Source organism: Vanessa tameamea, chromosome 5, assembly GCF_037043105.1.
Source record: "Vanessa tameamea isolate UH-Manoa-2023 chromosome 5, ilVanTame1 primary haplotype, whole genome shotgun sequence".
Classification (NCBI taxonomy): domain Eukaryota; kingdom Metazoa; phylum Arthropoda; class Insecta; order Lepidoptera; family Nymphalidae; genus Vanessa; species Vanessa tameamea.
Window position 1 is genome coordinate 1,899,715 of NC_087313.1, and position 24,176 is coordinate 1,923,890.

General features: G+C 32.4%; 1 protein-coding gene across 1 annotated transcript; it reads left to right on the forward strand.

Moving 5' to 3' along the window:
- Window positions 1-694: 694 nt before the first annotated feature.
- LOC113392574 (neuroligin-4, Y-linked-like) lies at window positions 695-22,001 on the forward strand. Its single transcript, XM_026629073.2, has 10 exons — window positions 695-1,085; window positions 1,752-1,969; window positions 12,502-12,654; window positions 14,133-14,333; window positions 14,418-14,916; window positions 15,084-15,174; window positions 15,877-16,050; window positions 16,692-16,843; window positions 19,636-19,754; window positions 20,490-22,001. Exons 1-10 carry the CDS (start codon window positions 733-735, stop codon window positions 21,482-21,484), a joined length of 2,955 nt encoding a protein of 984 aa, XP_026484858.1. The 5' UTR covers window positions 695-732; the 3' UTR covers window positions 21,485-22,001.
- Window positions 22,002-24,176: the final 2,175 nt, after the last annotated feature.

Sequence of the window (24,176 nt, forward strand, 5' to 3'; positions counted from 1 at the left end):
ACAAAAAGATTGACTTCCTGGTCCGGACCCATAGGTATAAGAGAAAGAGGAAGACCAGTGGCACGGTGGGCTGACAACATAGTGCAACGTAGTGCAAGTGGCTGGAAAACACTGGATGAATGTAGCTTACGATAGAGACCAATGGCGAATTCTGGAGGAGGCCTTCACCTTCGAGACGAAATAAAAATTATATATATATATATATATATATATATATATATATATATATATTTATTTATATTTTTAAAATAATTAGATAATAAGAATACACTTAAAAATATTTTGTTTTCACTTTGTTTTGTTTTGTTTTCATTTTGTTTTCATTGTAATTTTTTATAATTAAGAAAGAAATTTAAGGCTTTTTATTTTTATTTATTTATTATAAGTGCTATTTATTATTCTTTCGTGAATGAATACTAGTCCAATTTATATTATCTCCGACTTTGTTTACTTCGAATAAATTTCATTAGTTTATAAACTTGTCAGATAAGTTATAGGATGGATGAAACTCGAGATTAAAGCGGGATTAAACTCGATACTCTTGACAGATTTGAATTAATTGGACTTGAATACAATTACAACTATTCCTTTGTTACAGGTATAATAAAAGACAACTTCAGCGAGTCAGCTGGACAATGGACTACGGCTCCTAACATGATCAAAACAACCATGCAATGAAAATTAATATAGACAAATTAGGAAATGTATTCGCAGAGGTGATATACGAAGACCATGGCCATCAATAAATTGCCATTACACATCTGCAATTCAATAAAACAGTATCCGTTGATAAGAGTGAACAATTTGTTAAAAATTCAACAGAAGAGCGTAGTGAAGCGAAAATGCAAATTAGAATCTCTGGAGAGATTTACATTAGTGGTACTATTAGTGTTACTGCTAAGTGTGAATTCGAGTGGAAACAGTTTTAGTGGTGGTAGGAATTCTATGCTAAGGACCAGAATTATAGGTACAAGATACGGTAAATTGCAAGGAGTAATACTTCCTATGGATCAACATAAATATTTAAAACCAGTAGAAGCATATTTAGGTGTTCCGTACGCAACGCCTCCTACAGGATCTAATAGGTATGACAGTTGAAAATACTAACATTTAACATTAAATTAAAACATCGTATCATGTGAAATAAAAACTTTACGTTAACCATTATTATTATTTTCTAGAACTTTCCGTATACATATTTTATTCTACAAAGTATAAATAACTTCAAACTAAATACGATAAAGTAATTTTGTTTTCGATCGTATTTAGATAATTTGGACGAAATACTCCAAGAGTTTAAGTTTTACGTTGAATTCAGTTAAGTGGTTTTGAAGAGTTCATTTGCCCGAATTTCATTGTCAAACTTTAACAAAATATATAGCATCTAGTGAATATTATGACAAATCCAATAGTTTAGCAATTCAATTAGATTGGGAATAATTTATGGTTGAGGGTCTTGAAACTATAGAATGCGAATTGAATATTTGGCTATAGATTTATATTATAACATAGTATCGAGTCATACATAAATTATTATCATAACAGTTCATATAGAGAATTGATTAATTTACCATTTACAAGATCAAAGGCAGATTACGACGTTCATACAATAAATAAAGATTTAAAATAATTAGAATAGAATATTTATAAAAATAACTTTTTTATTTTCACGTTGTGATTTTAAAGTATTAAACCTAAAGATTACTTGTAAATCACATACAAAACAAATTTATTTATTGATGATTATAAAGGTTTGCCCCAACTCGGGCGCCAGCGCCGTGGGATGATGTGAAGACAGTCGACCAAATGGGACCAGCCTGTCCGCAACGATTACCCGACATCTCGAACGAGACTGTCACTCTTGAAAGGATGCCGAAAGGAAGACTTGAGTACTTGAGGCGGTTATTGCCTAGATTAAAAAATCAAAGCGAAGACTGTCTATACATGAATATTTATACACCAGTTCAAGGTAATAACAATTTTCCATATAATATTATTTACAAAACACAATTCTAATAAAGGGACGAATTTCAATAGGATCGCCGTATATTACATATTCTTCATTAAAGTTTATAAAGCAATACGGAAACTCTCTATGACAAAAGAAGACCTAATTCCATACAGAAAACCGACTAGTTCTATTTAAATATAGCTCTTTTTTATTAAGCTTACACAATTGTCATTTCTATGGAAATACGAACATATCTTACGTTTTTCTTTAATTAAAATGATACAAGCTATTAATTTAAAATTGTAAAATGAACAACTACAATTTCTGCGGAGCTGGTGTTATTACGAGCATCGAATTAATAGCAATCGAATTAAATTATTTAGACTTTATTAAATTCAATTTATTCCATGTTAATTTTTTTTAAAATAAATATTTGAAATATTCGAATTCAGCTATTGGAACAGCTCTTAGTAGCGTCAAATAATAAAATACAAAAGAAAATGTGCCTGGAACTACAATGATGACGATGCTTATCTACGTTCACGTTCCATGTTTCCGATATGCTTTTACATATATATTTTAGCTGAACGAACCTGAACACAACCTCGAACACTTGATATCGGGAATACGCACAAATGTATTCAATACATTTTCACAAATGGCGCATAGTGTTATCTTGGAAATAGAAACATCTTACTCAACTGAGTTGGATATTTTGCGAATGTTAGGTCAAATGGAAGAATAGGATTTAAAATGTAAGGGTTCACGTTGTAAATGATCACAGCAGGTGTAACGTTAAAGTGACTTTATCGGCATCTATACCCATTTAATTCCAAATAGGTGATTGGAAGCTTACACCCAAAGTTGTCATGTATTCTAAGAGTTCAACTTCGATCTTTATAAGAATATTTTTGATAAGTTGTTTTAGAGGTTGTTTGTCAAGTGTTAGACATATAAAAGTATCATAGTATGTCTTTCCTTGGAGTTCAGCACAGACAGACAGAGCTACTTTCGCATTAATTATATTAAGATTAGATGTTGAGTTAGAAGGAAAAAATAACAAAAAAATATTTTTAGTTGTAAATAATATTCCGACAAATTTCCTCGTAAAATTATTTCAAATTACAATTTTAATGGCTTAATAAATCTTGATGTACATCAAAATTCGGTCAAGAACTTTGTAACAATAGCAGCATTTCTATTACCCTTTGAAGATTTGCTTTGAAATTGCATTTAACTTCGCATTTTGTATAACCTCAAATTACATTTTAGCCAAATCATAAAACGTCATTGCTTTAAATTTGCATTGAGTTATTCTATTATACATATTCAAGTAGTTCAATGAGAAAGAATTAGCTACCGATCAAGTTTCACGATATACTAATAATTCAGAAACTATTCTTCGAAGAGAAATTTGAAATTTCTTAACTTCGTCTTTCAGAAATGTATTACAAATTTCTGTTATGTTCTCTTTTAAAATGTTTTTTTTAATATGTAGTTTTTTCTTGAAAATTATTCTACCATTCATAATTGTCACAACGAAACAAATAATACAACTTTTATTATATTTTACTCAACCAAAAGTCCAATTCTCTTTCATAAATTACAAAATGCAACGACTATGCAATTCCGTAGCTTGAATTTCGATGTAATAATATTTCATTCTGCATATTATGAGTATATTTCATTATTATATATTCCTGAAGCTGACATGGAAACGTGTGTTCCTACACAAATATAATGAATTATATAAAGGATACATTGTTAATTGACTTTTGTTTATATATTCGTCAAATCGTAGATTATATATACCTTTGCTTTTGCTTTCATTTAATATGATTTATTTGAGTATGAAACAAAAGCCAAGTAAATTGTTACCTTCACACAAAAGCCCTGGCTTTGTAACAAATATAAACCAATTATAGCCATACCGTCAAAACGCCAGACATAGGATTAAAGATGTTACACGCCTCGGCCCTTAATCACTGGAACACTGGCTTTAAACTGGAACATATCCATACTTTGTATTTCCGTTTGGCTGTAGAATAAAGTGAAGTGTGGATGGCATCTACCCAGACGAGCGTTTACAAAGCTTTACTAGTTATATTTTGTATGTAATAAGTCTTTGAGAAGATGGCCTAGCTGATCCAAATATCAGCTATCATAGATATATTTTACTGTCACGTACATTATCCCTACGAATCCATTTTGCACTGTATTTATTATTTTTTTTGGATATCGAAAACATCTTGTTATAATTATTAATTAATTAATATTCGTGATTCAAAAGTGTTGCTCGTTAACATTTGCAAAGTTTTGGAAATATGGTGTATCAGATGATTTTTTGTATGACGAAAAAGTAAAGTTCGAATTGAGGTCAGCAGAATCTAACGACCTTACCTATACAGACAATTTTAAATTAAAAGTATTCTATCTATTTCACTCATCAATGATTTGATATTCGAAGGACGAAGACAGAATTTAACTTATCACCCCCCTAAACAACATTAATTAATAAAACTTCCAGTAGTTGGATTATCTGTACTACATAAAAAAGACAACGCATTTTCCTTATTTGAATATCGAAAATTCATTTTTGAAAATGTTACAAAAAATAACTAGCTGACCTATTTAACGTAGATTTCCAAAATACTGTGCTGAATATTCACATGAAGTAAAATTCAAACAAAACAATAGCTTGAACCATATTTCTTGAACAAGCGAACCAATAAATGAATTCTGGTCTAACGCTTTAATGAAAGGGGATTCCATTGTGATTTATCTGCAGTAAATTTTAATACTTGATGTCAATAGACTATTGAAAACCACAGCCATCGGTCGTTTCAAGACGAAAAATTTTAATCAGAGTTTACAATGGATGCGATCTTTTCTAGGATGGTTTTATTAAGCATTCCTTTTATCACAATGATTTTATGAAAAAAAGTTACATTTAGCAGATCTGCAACTAATAGAAAAAGGTGTTCAGAATCTGTATAATGAAGTTTCGTCAGTATTGACATCTCCTAGACAAGCGCGTTCCATTTTAGACAGCGCTACATCGGCAGAGTAGTAAAATAGGTACGATTATGTTCAAGCGTATGGTTATAGTACAGTGCATACTAAATTCTGACTTGTCAAGTACGTTTAACGTTCTTTAGAACACTAAAGAATAAAAATTATAAATATAGATTATCATTTAAAATTTTTACGTGATTTATTTGTTTCGCTTAGTCAACTTATTAATATTATATAGGAGGACATAAAATATAAATGAATTATTGTATTGTAGAAGTAAAAAAAAAAATTATCATTTCAAATATGTTAGCAAAACAATAGATACTTTAAGAAAATGGTCTACCCATTTCCATAATTGCTTCGGTACCGAATCACTTAACTCAAGTTCGTAATGCGGGTCACGTGACTTTGATATACTCCAAATTTAAATGCAGATGAGTTATGGTGCGTCACACTTTTAGTTTACGTTGCTAGCACATCACAATATTAAATTTTACTGACTGGGGTGGTTTTGACGTAACATTATTTATTTCTACTCAAACTTAACATATTTATTGATGTGTTAACTTTCATAAAGGCACGTTTAATCTGTCAATTGATTTAGACATTTCAAACGAATCTTTGACTTTAGATAAATTATTATTTTTATTTATATTTTTCTTTAAAATAGGTCTGTCGAATTTTAAGAGGTCCGCTTGATGTTAAGAGGCCACCGACATTGGGAACTTAAATGTTGACGAACAATGTGACTGACGAAATTTTTTTAAAAATATTTTTTTTTAGTATGAACAGCCACCGAAAATATCATCTATATAATATTCTAAAACTGATTCGTTAATATTTATTTAATTCCTACTGTATCCATTGTCATTATTAAAATACATACAAAATACACTTGATTTCAGTGGGTAAGCACTTTTGAATCGTGTTATTAGAGAATTATATTAAATGCAGATTTTTCCGAAAAGGAACGGCAGAATATCAGTAATGATTTCAACATTTGAAGTACAAATATATGTACATCAAATACAATTAAATTTACACAATATATTATGCCTGACAGTTAACAAGCACTAGTTCCACGTGTTTTTATCGTCTATATTGTGTGCTTTCATTTTTTTTTTTTTGCGTCAAATGATTGGTTTATGAGTCGACCAAAATATTGACAGTAAATGTCAATCTAATTTTAATAGCCAGACGAACAATAGGATTCTATTGTTTATTCTTGAATATATTCAAAAACTTTTTGTGTAATTCATGAAACTGTTAATATGATGTAGTCCTCAGCGATTTGGGCCACGGTAGGCAATCTCAAGAGAAGCAAATACGCAGGATATATAACAGTGCACAAGTGTGCACAAAAACATATGCTCTATCTATTCCCTCACTCGCATAATCCGATGGTAGGACAAATGTAACACGTCTGGAAAGAGTTCAGCCGCAAGGCCAATGGCTTGACGTGCTTTCCGAGGCATGGGAATGTACACACTTTCAATATTTAGATTCCAGACTGTTACTAAAAATTTTTTTATTGGCTCGACTTAGGTTAGCGCCAAGGACCTCAGGATTTGTGGCCTTATCTACCTATTAGACCAATGAGGCAATCTAAAACTCCTAGTGTATTTTATATAAATATATATATTTATTAGATATCCCATCGTTTGTCAAAAGCCTTGACTGATAAGCTATAATTGAATTAAAAAAAAAAAAATCACGCCAAATATCTTTCATCAATGAAAATTTATAAATAGAATTAGATTTCACTCAAATGCGGACGAAACAAATTAAGCTCTGTAGCTCTTAGCATGGCAACAAAATAAACAGTTTCGATTATTAACAAACAAAATTAGATCAATCGAAATTTGAACCGAACATGAAAGTCATTATGAAGCACACTTAATAAACAAGCGCTAATTAACGCGATGAACAGAAATGAGGAGATAAAATGTTTTCATTTTGCGGAATTGGAAAGGGATGACGGTGTATCGAACATGATATCAATTTAAAAAATAAAAATACTTTCCTTTTATATACTTGGTTGTAGGGCCTTGTGCAATCCCAACGGGATAGGTACCACCTAGTCATCATTTATTCAACTGCAAGCAGCAATACTTAGCATGGTTGTGTTCGGGTTGGAAGGGTGAGTGAATTAGTATAATTACAGATACAAGGGACGTAACATTTTACTTTACACGATTTGAAGAGTACGCTACGCTAATATCTATGGACAGTAGTTTCCATTTCCGATCTCTCGTTCTTTTTAGAAGATGATTTCGATCTGATTCCACTATTCTAACATTACATATATACATTAACAGCCTGTAAATTTCCCACTGCTGGGCTAAGGCCTCCTCTCCCTTTGAGAAGGAATTTCGTTGAAATTAGACACATGCAGGTTTCCTCACGATGGTTTCCTTCACTACTGAGCACGAGATGAATTATAAATACAAATTAAGCTAGGCACTAGGCCATCTCGATTCTCACTATTCTAAGCCAGTCTTAAATATTAATTCATTGATTTCTGACAACAATAGCTCGTAGAAATACATATATTATGAAAAAATACATATGAGTAATCTATATTGTCAACAATTTATCCTTGGAGTATACTAAAATATGTCTCGAATTAATAATTAATCATTATATAACATTTATTATTAAGTATCGATTCATGGGTACTTTTGTTGATGAATGGTGTTGCTTACTGTAATAGCTTTTCTTATTTTTTTTTTCGAAAACAGTGCCATTCCACTTGGTGATTCATGATCGAGGAAAAATCTCCAACGACTGATGTCACTTAAGCCACTTAAACCGAAGCCTCGGTATCAATGGACAACTTTATGAAACGCAACTCGTAACGATAAATCATACTATGAATTAATGGCTAATTAGCCCTACTACAGATAACATAATTCTAAGCTTTTTCTGTACTATTTTCTAGTGGTCAACAATGAAGTTTAAATAAATTAATACACTAATATTATCCGTGGGTAATAATAGTGACACAGCTTTGTTTTCATGTTGTCTACTTCACTTTTTAAAGAGTCATTGCTATTGGTCACCCATAGACATTAGCATTGCAAAAGTATAAACAGTATCATAACAACATAACTGACGTTTTGCTATAGAATAATTGATGAATCAATGATTTGAAACTTTTAATGTGTATAATTAAGAGCCGAGATGGCCCAGTGGTTAGAACGCGTTCATCGTAACCGATGATTTCGGGTTCAAACCCAGGCAGGCACCACTGAATTTCCATGTGCTTAATTTGTGTTTATAATTCATCTCGTGCTCGGCGGTGAAGGAAAACATCGTGACGAAACCTGCATGTGTCTAATTTCAACGATATTCTGCCACATGTGTATTCCACCAGCCCGTGGTGGGATATGCTCCAAACCTTCTCCTCAAAGGGAGAGGAGGCCTTAGCCCAGCTGTGGGAAATTTACAGGCCGTTAATGTAATATGTATTAATTTTCATAGTTCCATAATAATTTATGAAACTTATGATATTACGAAACAAATTATTTGACGTCAATTAATTTTCATTACAGCCTGTCTAAACCAGAAAACTAATAAGATATTCGTGGTCGAAGTAGGAAATTTCATGTGAATAATGTAGTGTCAAAACCACACGAGTCAGTCAGTGAAATTTAATATAGTGATGTGCGGGGAACGTAAACTACAAGTGTGACTCGCCGAGACTCATCTGCATGTAAATGTGGAACATATCACGTCACGTCACGTGACCCACATTTCGTGCCTGAGTTAGAGTGCTTTTGTACACAACCAATTATGGAAGATGTACGTTTTTACATTATTTGTGAATAGAGTGCAGGAGCATTATAATATCTTCCATAATAATGTAGACAAAAGTATTTTCTTTTAAATGAAACGGCTTGATATATTTCCGCTGCTATGACAGAAACTGTCGGTATTATAGGCTGTACCGCAATTTAAAAGTATTTAATTTTTTTAAAGTCAAGATTAAAACTGTTTGTATTTTAAAATTCTGACGTAAAGCTAAACAAATACTTCCGAAACTTGCTCGTTGGTCACCAATCGCATTATCAGCTTTAATTACCAAATGAGTTAAATTTGATCAGAGATTCTGACTGAAATGAGTTGAAATTATTATTACCGAATTACCAAAACTTGTGGGTTCGAACTTGGTTCAATACTAAAAATATGTGTGTCCGATGCACGATATCGAAAGCAAAACCGATTTCCAAACTCAGAGCTGGTTAGAAATTTTCTATAGAAGAACCCAATATATTTTACTCTTCGAGCACCTGTCGCTAGTAATTACGTCAGCGCTAGACCAACTCAGTTGCCGACTTTTTCAGGGTCACTTGATATTAGCTAGCCATAAAAACAAAGCAGAAATACATACACATTGTAAAATAATTGTCGATAGAACACGCTGTATCCACATCAGTTAGCATTCTATTTTTTTGGAGCGTGAATACCGCAGAACCCTGTCTACTCGCCAACTTACTATGAGAACCCCAAGTTAAACCAAGTTTAATTACAACAAAACACATTATTATTTACACGATTACATTTTGTCTAGTGAATTTAATACATTTAGTCTTTTGTTATTTAGAAGACTACGACACTAAACCACTGTACAATATCAGAGGCAGTATAAATATCAATATTGAGATAATACGTTAAATTGCTCGCTTATCCTATAATGGACATAGAGGAAGATTACGAGAGAGACATATGAAGCTAAAATTATAATACGAAATCACAATAACACTAATTAAATTCTAATTTTATGATCTAGAGGAAGCAACGTCTAAAAATAAAATATATTTCAAGTCAAAGTATTTATCACTTAAGTTTTTAAGACTCATAATCATAAGATTATGTTATATAGCTGTGATATTATGGAGTCTATTCTATCGAAAAGAACTTGCAGTAAATAAAAATATATGAAAAAATATTGTTAATTTTGACCCAATTATCATTTTAATGAAATACACAAACGATAAGATTGACCTACTATTGTCATATATATTATGCGCGTCGAATCCGAGGTTAACGACCTCGTAGAAAAGTTTTTGAAAGTAGAACCACTGTAGATAAATAGTTGAGAGAATAAAGGATATTTTCAGAGAATAGAGTTGGACAACCGCATAGCGACTGCGGAATTCACAATTTTACGTCCCAATGTTTTGCTTGAAAATATCTTTAAGTAGGGCAGGAGTCCCACGCTGTAGCGAATGTTTATTCTGCTTCGCTATTGAGACCTATTTTTTTTTGTCTCTTATAGCACGAATTATTTTTAAAACTTTATTTATATTGACAGTATTAACGAGCATTGTTCTGGGTTCTGGCTGAGCAGTTATTATACCATTTTATTATTACTAGTTACTCTGTTTTAAAGTGTTCTGTGTAGGATTTTTGTAAGGACTAGGGTAGATTAGGTTTTTTTTTTTTTATTAAATCAAAATAATCTTTATTGTACACCAATAAACACATAGATTAGTCACGTTTAAGAAAGATGCACATATCATCGTTAAAACAGCGATCTCTTCCAGGCAAGGCAGGTAGAGGAAAGAAACAGAGATAAAAAGAGGTATTTTTTTACCACTACGAAACACAAATATTTTTAATTATTTAAAATGTAAGAAATACTTAAGATTTCCATAGGACAGGGAGCTGGTTTGTTTTTCGATCAGATAATCGGGATTGCTATGGGGTAATACTGGTATCATTCTTGTCACTAATTTTTGTGTATACGAGTATTCGTACATATTTGTTTTTGTAATTTAAAAAAAAAATGCTCTTCTATAAATATATTTTGTTTCAGTAACAAATACAAAAAAATTTAGATTAAACTAAAAAAATAGTACCAGGGCCTCATAAACAAAACAGCGCTAAACAGTTTTTACAAACATGTATCCGTAACATATTCAAAAGTAATCACCTTTGAACAGTGTTATATTTTTTTTGCACCATATTGAATTTACTGAAATTTTATATTCCGTGAACCAGGGCCGGTCGTAATAAACTTTTTATTGACTTGAAAGCTTATACCTATCGGATAGTTCATTCGAAAATATGTTTTGTATATTTTTTTGTTGAAAATTTTATCGACGATACTCCGCATGATTTAGTGTTTTCGCTTCAATTGTACATTTATCAGAACATATAACGGTATTTACTTTTCGGCTGCGATATATTTTTTTAAATACATTTTGTTTAATTGATATATTGACGTGGGATAAATAATGATTTATATTTGTTTCAGTTGAAATAAAAAAAGGTTCAAATTACGGACAACTATATACATGCTACCGTGAAATTGTAGGTACTGTTAGATTATAATCTATCTCGTGAGATTGTTAACCATCGAAATATTGTAAACCGTACCACACTACTTACAATTTAGCGAATTATTTTTCGGTAGTTTATCATCTATCGAAGTAAATTTTAATTGAATTATATAAACTCTAAACTAACCTAACCGAAATATTATGAACTATCGAAACTGTATGTTTTATTTTAAGTTAAATAACCGTTCACAATCTTTCGACAGTTTACAATTGCGCGAGATAGATTATAATCTAACGGTATTTAGAATTTTACGATTATATTTACACTAGTAATCCACTTGAAATAGGATTATTGCAACTTTACTTAAACGGCTGATTTCATAAACAGAAATAAAATTTCAATCGGTCTTTGTAGGATTATTCTTACTTTACCAAAATAACCAACTCCACAGACAAAATACCTAACCATCATAAATACGAATAATACTTCCCAGCACGTTGTCACATAATATTAATCCAGCTTTATTTTCTTAAACAATATAAGCGCTTTCATTCGTATTCAATGATAGAAACATATTTCATCGCCTTGGATTGTGTCCAAAGAAGGAATTTATCTGGAACGCTTCGAATCTGTCATGCGAAACGCTGATAGCGTAAACAAAGCCTACCTTCGCTGACAACAGACTCAAAGACATTGACTTTTATCTGGGTCGCGTTTTGCCTTAAAGTGTGATACTTTATCGAACGGTTGCTTCTATTTTATAGGCTAGATACAGACAGTTTTCAACTGAACCCAGGTAACTTATTGGATGCAATTTATAAACTGTCTCTCTGTTTATACTTGGAAAGATTACGTTCTTTACTGTATATGTGCTTCAATTTTAAAGTATCGTAGTATTTTCAAAAACACGTATTCTAGCTACTGAGACATCTCGTTTAAAATTAACGCGAATAAATTTTAGTATATGAGATGGCATTATAATCAGAAACCCCCATGTAATTCTGTACAATATTGGAGATTAATATCTTACGATATGTATAAGTTATATAAAAATATGTATATGTATGTATACGAATACCTTTTGATACGTATGTTGTTTACCATTATCATTCACATCATAAAGACACGGATAAAACGAAACACTTACTATTTTGGAAACGAACGTTTAATTAACTCCACAGAATATCTTCATTAAGATCTTATGTTTTGCAAGCTGCCAAGAAACTTGAAATAATTGCCTCTTACAGTTGGTCCAACACTTCAAGCTAAATACCCTGTGGTGATATTCATCCACGGTGAATCGTTCGAGTGGAATTCGGGCAACGTGTACGATGGCGCCGTTCTGGCGAGCTATGCGGGCCTTGTGGTCATCACAATCAACTATCGTCTCGGAATATTGGGTAAGCTAAACATGTTCTGAAAGTTTGCGGTCTTCTGTATACTTCATTTCAAAGTGTGTTCTCAACATTCTTTGTTTCAAATATTTATTTTTTAAATGTTCGTAACACCAAGTCAGCTTTAAAATGGAAAACAGCAAATACTATAAATTACTATTTCGATACGATAAACATTAAAAATTATTAATATCATGTTCGGTCAAAATTTACCAATTTTTATTTTGATTGAATTTGTTGAATAGCTCGATCGGTAGAGTTTCTTTGTAACCTTCGGAATGCTATCAAGCGATATATCATCAGATCAATACTAAAAACATAAAATATTATCGCGTTAAGTCCAAATTATTACTCAATTTTACTCATTAGTCGAAAAATGAACATAATCAAATTTTATCTCCTCTCGTAATAGAATGTAGCGAGTGCCCTTGTTAGGTTAACTAGACAATATTTCAGCGTGATGATATTATTAACATATTTTATTCAACGACCATGAGATCCAAATTTATATTTAATAGTAATCAGGTCATTCAGAACCCAGAGGATGTGACACCCTAAATGCACACGTACTCAAAATTGCCGCGAAAATGAATTCATTAAAATTGTAAAATATACTTCAAAGTCAAACTAAAATGTACTCTACGTATTAGAAATAGGACTGCATATTCCATGTGCGCGTTATATTTATTTTGTAATAGTAAAGCGCTACAAGAAATGTTTAATTAAGTAAAGTGAAACGTGACGAAGCCATCATACAAGAGCTGTGCATAATTAGATTGGAGCTAAAGAAAAATAAAACCGAGTAACAGTTCGTACTTAATTTTTCATCAAGAATTTAATGTTAGTTTGAAATAATTTTCAGATAACAAATAAGTTAACAAATTAAAAATAAATAGTATTGGGCAAGAATTAGTTGTTTCGATGGAGTAAACTAGAAGCCTATTAATAGCAGGAACCGTAACAGTAAATTGTAATAAACCTATTTAGCAAAACGAGCATCAACAGTAGGCACCCGTATGATATCAAGAATCGAACTTATCCGCAAAAACTTTTCCAAGGAGTTGGGCAAGCCGTAAAAATCTTAGAATTTTTGTTGTATTTTATAAAATACATCTATCGAATATATATATCTCTCTCCTATGATATATTGAGGCATTTTTGTATCGACTTTAGATTACAATTTATAAAACGGTTATTCGATGGTCAAGATTCGTGGTCACAAAGCTTAAAAGACTGTCACAGGATGTCAATTTCTCGATTTTTTTTAAAAAGCCAATATTTTTTTTAAAATTATTTATAAAGATTGTTTTTCTTATTTCTCTGATAACCCTCATCAATTGGCCTATCGCCCAATGCCGGCATGACGTTGATTTCTGGGACATGCTGTATATAATACGAGAAAGCAAATCATGTTAATAATTATGTAAAATGGTATTTTCTAAATATTAAATTTATCAACTTAAGCTAAAAGAATATTTTCACAGGTTTTCTTAACGCAAATCCCATACCGCATATGAAAGCGAGAGTAGCAAACTATGGTTTAATGGACCAAATAGCAGCACTACATTGGGTTCAGCAGAATATTGCTTTATTTGGTGGAGATCCTGGCAATGTGACAATGCTTGGACATGGTTCAGGAGCAGCTTGTATTAACTTCTTAATGATCTCACCAACGGTTATGCCCGGTAAGTAAATCTTTTAGTAAAAAAATATCTAAATATTTTGTATCCAAATTCAAAAGCACAATCAAATGTTATGTTTTCTTTTAGGTCTTTTCCATAGAGCAATCTTGTTATCAGGCTCAGCGCTGAGCTCATGGGCGCTCGTAGAAGATCCCGTTAGTTATTCCGTCCAACTAGCCAAGCAGTCCAATTGCACTCTCCCTGAAGACGTTGTCAAGGATCACGAGCTAATTGTAGACTGCCTTAGAGAAGTTCCTCTTCAAGAACTAATGTCAGCTGAAATAAGTACACCAAGCTACCTCACAGCGTTTGGTCCGTCGGTTGATGGTGTTGTAGTAAAGACTGACTATGCGAAAGAACTGCTCACATTCTTCATACCGAACGACCTCCAAGGATTTACCAGCGTATCCGGTGTCAACAATATCAAGGCGGACAAAAGGAGCGGAGATAGGATTTTCGGGATAAGGGGCGGGCAAAATAAATATGATCTACTATTCGGAGTGGTAACGAGCGAAGCTCTCTGGAAATTCTCGGCTCAAGACATACAAAACGGATTCGAGGGTGAGAGGCGGGATAGAATAATAAGGTAAGGGTGTTTATATAGCAAATTGGAGTTTACGCAATTTAAGGGATTTCATAGCTTTCGATAATGTACGAATCATCGAGAAATAATAAGGCTCATAATGTTAAATGTTTTCATTTCTGTAGAAATAGAACTGAATAAACTTTGCTCTCATTCTTATAATATTTCAGGACTTATGTGAGAAATGCTTACACATATCACTTGAGTGAAATATTCTTCACTATTGTCAACGAATACACAGATTGGGAGCGGACAGTTCAGGTGAAGTCTCACCCTTATATATATTTTTCTTATTACGCACTACAATAAATCCCGTCAGAGCATAGATTGCCAATCCCTTTCATGTCGTATTATTTTCTTGATCAGAGTATTTCTATCGGCTTCACATTACTTACATACGTGATTGGAAAAATAAACCGAGATCAAGCCTTTTTAAATCGAAGTAATAGGACTTTGGCAGTAAATTGTAATAAAGATAGTTTTAGTGAGACATCTGGACATAAGATGTTATCAAATCACCGCAAGCATATAAATCAGAAACGTTATTGCTATATCTGACGTCACGAGCATCATTAAAAAAAATAACGTCTAAATAATCTTCGACACAAATAAAATAAACAAATATTGGTAATAAATAGATAATTTAGATCTAACGGGATTGATACAATTTTATTCTTAATACAATTTATATCGAAGCGCGTTGAACTGCGAAACAAAAGTCATTTGGCACCAATCTAGCTCTGAAGATTAGATTCGATGCTTTTCGGATCGTATTTCGATTCAAAACAACTGTGCCGTATTAAAGGGTTCAAATTCTACACAAATAAATCTCCTCAAAGTCGTTTTCTAGGAAACATTATTTCTTGTACAGAACAAGTAATCTACTTACACACTTTAACAATTCTCGGCATCGAAAAAAATTTGGTATTAAAATTAGCTCTTATTCTGAAATCTCTTCAACAGCATCCAATCAATACTCGAGACGCGGCAGTGTTGGCGTTATCCGATGCACAGTATGTGGCTCCACTGGTGCAGACGGGAGATTTTTTAAGTGTCAGTAAAAGTTCTGTAGGAACTGGTCCAAATACATTCTTCTATGTCTTCGACTACCAAACTAAAGACGGAGATTATCCTCAAGTAAGTATTTCATGTACCATAGATAATTTATATTTATTTTAATAATCAAAATGCTAATCTCTAACGTCAATAACATTTTAATGCATTTTCATATTAATTTATCTAAAATTAGATGTTACGATAATACTGGGACAAGAAAAAATGTACATAAACGGTTCATGATTATTATATTCAATTGTTCCTTGAGTAAAAACTATTCTTTGATTTAAGACAATATTATGTTCGATCGTTCTATTGCTTTACAATATATTTGTTTGTTTGAAAAAGAATTGACCGATTTTCCCTATGATTATTCGACAATGCGTATTTTCGTTGCCCAATGAAACGTGAATTGGAATGATTGAATCTGCTATTTTAGTTTGATTGAAATAGTTCAATGAGTTTTGTTACAGAATATTAATAACATTTCATTGAAATATTTTAACAAGTCATCTATATGGACTGAAATAAAATAACAATGCTTTGAATTCATATGAGTACATTTTTATCGGTATTTATTTTATGGAATATATATTTATTAATTTATTTTAATATTATTTTTAAAGCAAAATAAATTACATATCATATCAATATTAAGCATCGGCATCATTATGATACAATGATATTTAACTCAGCTGCTAATAATGTTACTTAAATTTTAGCGCATGGGTTCCGTACATGGAGAAGAACTACCGTATTTATTTGGAGCACCATTAGTAGAAGGACTCGGTCATTTCCCCAAAAATTATACAAAATCTGAAATTGCATTATCTGAAGCGTTTATACTTTACATGGCTAATTTCGTAAGGACTGGGTAAGTACTGTCTTCAGTATATTTTATTACATGTATATCACACACAGTTTCAAATATGGAACATTTTTAATTATAAATGATTTCAATAAATATATAATTAAAAAGTGAAATTCTATAAATAAAAGTTGATCCCACTGGTTTCTTAATCTGAAACGAAAAAACTTGAATTATAGAACAAATGAAACGCCAACGAAGCAGTTTTCACGTTAAAAGACAAAGAGACAATAGTCTTCCTGTGTGCAAGAAAATAATAAAAATGAAACTAGTGACACACAAAGGAACAATAGCGAAATGTGCCCAAGATGTATGCAATTTCAATAACGCTAATTGTGAATGTATTGTCTGATAAACACAAAGATATTTCCGCTTTCCAATATAATGAGAAGTATAGCGTTCACGTGTTTTCTTACATTTTTATTGCCATTGAAATTTTACTGTAATTTTTTGTCGTAAATGCTCTTAGTTATAAGACCTAGAATTTCTGATTTATTTAATGTAGACGTCCCACTGTTGGGCTAAGGTATCCTTACCCCTCGAGAAGAACGAGTTAAATCTACCACGATGCTCCAATACGGGTTGATTGCCGTTTAATTTTTTATAATTAGACACTTATAAGGGTTTCCTCACGATGTTTTCCTTCACATCCTTCCTTCCTGATCACGAGATGAATTCTAAATTTAAATAAGGAACATTCAGTGTTGCTGCCACAATTTGAACACGCAATCATCGATAGAGATGCACGCGTTCTAACACATCTTGAAACGTGAAAAACTTTAATAAATTATTATACTGTGTTAAGTAAAGCTACCATCGGTTCGGAATGTAGATTCTACTGAGAAGAACCGTCAAGAAACTCAGTAGTTATTCTTTTTCAACATCTAAAAATACAGTTATGTTAGTTAAATACAGTTATATATGCATGTTATATATCCTGCCTGGAAGTCAACAAGTTATTATTTTAAACATATTTACCTCTAAGTTTTGTAGTGGTTTTGAGATTATTCAATAACTAACATTCATAATTAACATATCGCAATAAAGTCCGAATCTTCTCCTTAACGAGGTAAGATGCATTTTCCATATACAGTGACGCTTTTAACTGTAAAATATTTAAACACTCATTTCTCGAAGCGTCGTATAAGTATGGCAAAATACAGACTGAAAAGTGCACTGAATAGACCAATTTTCTAATAGACTGCTGATTATCGAAGTACGATTTACTCAGCAGATGGTACAGAAAATTTCCTTCAGATGAATAAGCTAAAATAATACCGAAGAAACTAGTCTTCGGATTTTATCTCGTTTGGTAACTGAGATTTTATTTTATAAGTAACGAAGTTTATTATAATGGCTCAATTCTTTTGTTATTTCTTGAGAAATGAATAATGTTTTTTTTTATTTTGCAAATATGTGAAGCTACACAAACTTTGCACATATTTACCAACCATTCATCATAAATTATACCCCCAAGCAGCAATATGTATTGTTGTGTTCCGATTTGAAGGGTGAGTGAGCCAGTGTAACTACAGGCACTAAGGACATAACATTAGCTCCCTAGGTTGGTGGCGCATTGTGGATATCCACAATCCAAATGATTAATATTTTTAAGCGCTGATGTCTATAGGTGGTGGTGACCACTTACCATTAGGTGGCCCATTTGTCAGTCCACCTATCTATACAAAAAATATGTTGTTTAATTTATAAATAAACACAAATAATTACGTATTAAAATTTGAATATACAAATACAGTCAATCCTAAATGTTTAAGCAAAAAAAAAATCCTCTGAAATTTCACTCAGCGCAGAGAATAAAGTATATTAGTTCCAAAAATTCTTCCACAGAATATAACATATACCTGAATTTTCATTTAAAGTGTACGAATTCCGTTCTCGGAAAAACTGCGTTATAATAAAAACAGCGATCATTCTAATAAAAATAAAAAAAAACATTTTTTTTTTATGCCATTAGTTGGCGGACGAGCATATGGACCACCTGATGGTAAGTGGTCACCACCGCCCATAGACAAAGGCGCTGTAAGAAATATTAACCATTCCTTACATCACCTATGCGCCACCAACCTTGGGAACTAAGATGTTATGTCCCTTGTACCTGTGATTACACTGGCTCACTCACCCTTCTAACCGGAACACAACAATACAGAGTACTGTTATTTGGCGGTAGAATATCTGATGAGTGGATGGTACCTACCCAGACAGGCTCGCACAAAGCCCTACCACCAAGTAAAATTGTTACCGTTATCTGGTATTAAAATTAATTTCATGCATAAGGTATTTTTAGTAAAACGATGAATATTTTTAGATAAATATTGTCATAATCCTAATAGCCAGTCTACCGTGTAGGCATGCCACAGCCTCCCTCTGTGTAAAGGTTGGTTCACCGCATTCTCGCCTCTAATATAATGTAATTTATATCGTCGGTCACTCGGTGCTTACACACAACTGTTGCCTGCACGATTTTGAATTTTGATGGTGAAATATTGGACATGTGGTATTTTAGTATTTTGTCTTAAACTTCCTTTGAACTGAAAGGCTTTTCAGGGCGAAATAACGTCATATTAATGAAACATGAGCTAAAATGTTTCAATATATTCGTATTATAAACAGCTTTATACTATAAATAATATTTTTATAATTTATTATTCCTACATTGCTCAATACTCAATTTTGATTTCGCTTGATTCAATTAAGACAGCTTCGAATTATAAGGAAGTTATTTGATCATTTCTTAATTTATCTGAATAACATTTATTTAAGGATTTTTTTCCTTTTAGAAACCCGAATGAAGCCCAAAAACAGGAAGCTGTACTGCCAATATCAAGAGAACGGAATAAATTTAAGAGCATCTTCTGGGATGAGTATGACACGTTACATCAAAAGTATTTAGAAATTGGTAAGTTTATTCATGATAGCTGGATTACACAGCCTTTATTATACTGTATCACAGTATTGTTGGTTTAATACTTGAAGTTTTAATATACTCGTATAATTTAAGTCTCCTAATATTGAGGATATTTTGTGCTGACAAAATTTGTATGAGGTTTAATTTCTTGGAATAAGTTAATGATTATTCTATCATTATAAACAAAACATTGCTTAGATTTAAAAAAATGTAATTTAGTTTAAGGTTAATCTAACAAATAGAAAATATTTATAATGAGGTTAATTGTAAACTATCAATTCAATGTCACCGAATTGCTCATGTAAATTAACGGATGATTCTTAATTCACGATAAAATACACCACAATAACATGTCACGATTCGCAAATGTTATTTAAATCAAACCCCATTATAAAATATTGCATTATGCGTTGTATTAACGATGGTCACGCTCGCATAAATAAATATTAATATCGTAAATTGATGCGTCGAATGCAATTACTAAATAACGTCAGCTCAGTTAAATGATGACTTTAATATTCAAACACATCGGTGACATTAATTAATATTATTGGCATTTCGACTTCCGTTTAATACTCCTGTTTATTAACGAACTTCAACAATGTATTCACGTTATTAAAATTTTAATTGAAAAGTTTCCCAAGCGATTGATTCAAATAAGGTATTTTAAAAGGTAAAAAAACATTGTTTTAACCAAAATTGCCTTAACCGAAAATTCAATTGCAGGGATGAAGCCACGCATGAAAAACCATTACCGAGCCCACCAGCTGTCCGTGTGGCTTCGGCTAATCCCGGAAATCCATCGGGCCGGGATGAAGGACGTTGTCGCGAAACACAACCTATTTCGGAACCACAATGACCCGGAATTGTACGACGGTTTAGTGCGCCCTGATCCGCTCACCCGTGCTAACTACTATGATCCAACATTGGAGCTTTATCGAAGACCTTACAACGTCAGTCTCGATATAGCGTCTACTACGATAGAAACTTACGTAACCACTTGCATCAGCGTCATGTCACCCCGACCCGACTCACTTGTCACTCAAAGTCAGACCAATAATTCTCATTCTCAAGACGTTTCCAATTTAGAGGTGGCTGGTTACACGGCCTACTCGACAGCATTGAGTGTCACAATTGCTATTGGATGTTCCCTATTAATCTTGAATGTTCTTATATTTGCCGGAGTATATTATCAAAGAGATAAAACCAGATTGCAAGTGAAAGCATTACAACAGCAGAAGAGAAATCATAACGCAACTTTTGATAGCGTATCTTCGAAACATCCCCATTATTTTGTGGGACATTCTCAAAGTTCCAGCACGATTGTCGACATCGATCACCAAGATAAGAACGCGATAATCGCTATGACAAACCGCGTGCCACATTTCACGAGCTCAAACTGTCCGAATGTCTGTCACACGGGGATTCAAATGTCGAATCTGATGCAGAAATCCAGTCCAACGAACAGAGGTCAGTGCACGACATTACCGAGAAAAGTGGGATTCAGTTATCAGAATCAGATATGCAATGCGTCGAATTGTATGACGTTACCGAAGAATGCTACGTTCGTGAGTAGCGGAAATTTACCCGATGTTCAGGCCCAGACGGGACAGTCGCAAACACCAGGGAACGGTTCGGTTCCTTCTTCTTCTCCGCCGTCTCAGCACTTCTCCCAGAAATCGAGGGTCCCCCAAGCAGCGATGTCAGAAATGAATGTATGAGAAATGGAAGATATTTACAATTATGTGTAAAGTGAATGTTGTGATATGGACGCAAAGTAATATGGTCACTGAACAAAACATAGTTGTGAATATCGTATAAATCCTTGTAAATAGATGTATTTAATTTGAACCATAACATTAACATTTTAAGGTTCATAGGTGTATTGATTATCGTGACATCATAATGTGCGTATATTTAACTCTCCCGTTGTAAATATTGTCATCTCCATTATAAATGGATTTACGAAGCTACGAAACATTGTTGAGTTAATTTTAAACTTCATCGTTTAAAAAGTTCGTGACATCAATATTAAAAATCAAATACTAAAATGTTCTTGCCCTAAAGTCATTTTGAATGACGTCATTGTATATAGTTTAGGACCTAAAGACTGTATTATCGCAAAGTTACTGATCCAAGTTTAAGTGTCAAATTTTCTGTATTTACCTTTGAGAAATCTTGATTCATGTAAATTATTTTAACGTTCTGTAATTGCTGATTCCAAATTCATAACTAAATTCAGAATATACAATTAATATTTGATTTTGGAATAAATAAAATACAAATGTTTAAATTGTAAATTGTTATGATAATTTAAATGTATAATATTCTTATTAAATTATTTGTTATTTTTACGTAAATTGTATTTGTTGCGTTGTGTATTCGTAATTTTCGTGTATTTGTGTAACCAATTGGGTATCAATCGTTCAACTAAAAGATCAATTCTTTGAACGCTTCTTTGAAAACTGCTATGTTATCTTACCGTTACTAAAATCTTATGAGTATTAAGTGAAACATGAAATAAGACGGAATAAAATCATAACAAATGGAATGTCTTATTTATTTTCCTTCGTCAACTTTTTTTTTTTTTTTTTCACTAATATTATGAAAACAATATTAATTAGAAAATCTTTAATTTCTAAAAGCTAATGTCGTAAAATATGCCCTAAAATATTGGCTCTCAAAAAATATTAAAATGAGAAACGTAATCTTTGCTATATTCAATTTAAAATTTGTGTAGGTATTACAAATTAAAAGAATTAAAAGTCATCTTATAAAATATTTACCATTACAAAGTGAGTAAGAGGATCGGAAGATCCTTGCGAAGTCATGACAATTTAATTGAAAGTCATTACATAATCTATATTGATTAATACAATATTATTATATCTATTTACTAACGAAGGCTCATCTACGTTTAATTTTTTATCGCTTTTCATTAGTGTGAGTGAGGGACGCTCGAGCGTATAAGTACGTATATCTTATTGTGCGTGAGACAACTATCTATGTCTTACGGACCAAATATCACAGTTTGCAGTTATTCACAATAACGAAAAAAAATCGTTAAATGCCCAAGTGTGCGTTCATACACAGATGCACTCTCTTTTAGCTCACGATATCAGATAAAACATCAAACTGACGTGGCCTGTGAGAAAGTGGCCACGATTTTATGTGATCCCCGAATAACATAAAACAAACACCCAACAGCTACGATAAGAAAAAAATACATAATTATTGGTAACCACTAAGAATTCTATAACAAAAATATCTATAAAATTAATATTTTCAGCCCGAAATTCGTAAACCCAATAATATGGTCTCTTTTTATGTAGTAGGTAGGCGGACCGGTAAATGGGCCATCTGATGTTAAGTGGTCATCACCGCCATTGTCACTTTTATCTAGAAATATTAAGCATACCTTACCTCTTCAATGCGTCACCAACCTTGGGAACTAAGATGTTATATCTGCTTGACGGCAGAATAACTGATGAGTGGGTGGTACCTACCCAGACGGGCTTGCACAAAGCCCTGCCACCATGTAAAACAAATATGACATTCGGTAGCAATTAATTGTATAGAGGTACAAACATTAGATTTTCAAAGAGAAAATGTTCGACTTCTTAGCATTATACCTGCATCTGACAAAGTACTTCTGAAAATCTAGATTAAGATACAAAGAGAAAGAAAGGAACTTAAGTCAAACGGCGGTAAAAGAAAGACGTCCTTTAAAAGCTAAGTGCTTTTGAGAAACTATTTTCTCTATAAAGCGAGCCTTTGACAATTTATATGCTGTCCGTCCAAGGATCCTTTTTTGTACATGAAACTTCAGTATTACATATTATATAATCTGTTGGAGGTGACTTCATGAAAATCGATACAAAGATAAATTCTATTTTGTGCAAACAATGCATAGCTTACTTGCAAAGGTTGTTAATATTTTTAATTTAAATATAGAGACTAAGAAAAGTAGAGAAGATATATTAACAATTATTTACAAAGACAAAGGACTCTATTAACCTTGAGAACAAAGATGTCATTTACCTTGAGCCTATTGTTACATTGGCACACTTACAGTTCAAAGTGGTACTGTTGTGTTCCAGAACAAAACAATACCAAGTATTGGTCATACATAAACTTAGTAAGTATATCTCGAGTAGATCACGGTGTATACGAGAAATATTCACGGAAATACAAAAAAAAAACTACTCCAGACAGATTTATTTTTTCTGATGACTCATAGGCAATGTACAAAATACAAACATTCATCTATACTAAAATGGTGCACCGGTAAAAAAAAAACACTGATAGAAAGTTACGTTATTCTTGAGTGCTATGTACCGCATAAATTGCACGCGTGCGACGCCGGATGGGCTGTTATCAATAAAATCGGTCATAAAATTAATTAGTCACGGA

Coding starts and splice junctions, on each gene's coding strand:
- LOC113392574 (XM_026629073.2), top strand. CDS start 733: ATGGCCATCAATAAATTGCCATTACACATCTGCAATTCAATAAAACAG. Junction 1,086..1,751: donor CCTCCTACAGGATCTAATAG/GTATGACAGTTG, acceptor ATGATTATAAAG/GTTTGCCCCAACTCGGGCGC. Junction 16,051..16,691: donor AAGACGGAGATTATCCTCAA/GTAAGTATTTCA, acceptor CTTAAATTTTAG/CGCATGGGTTCCGTACATGG.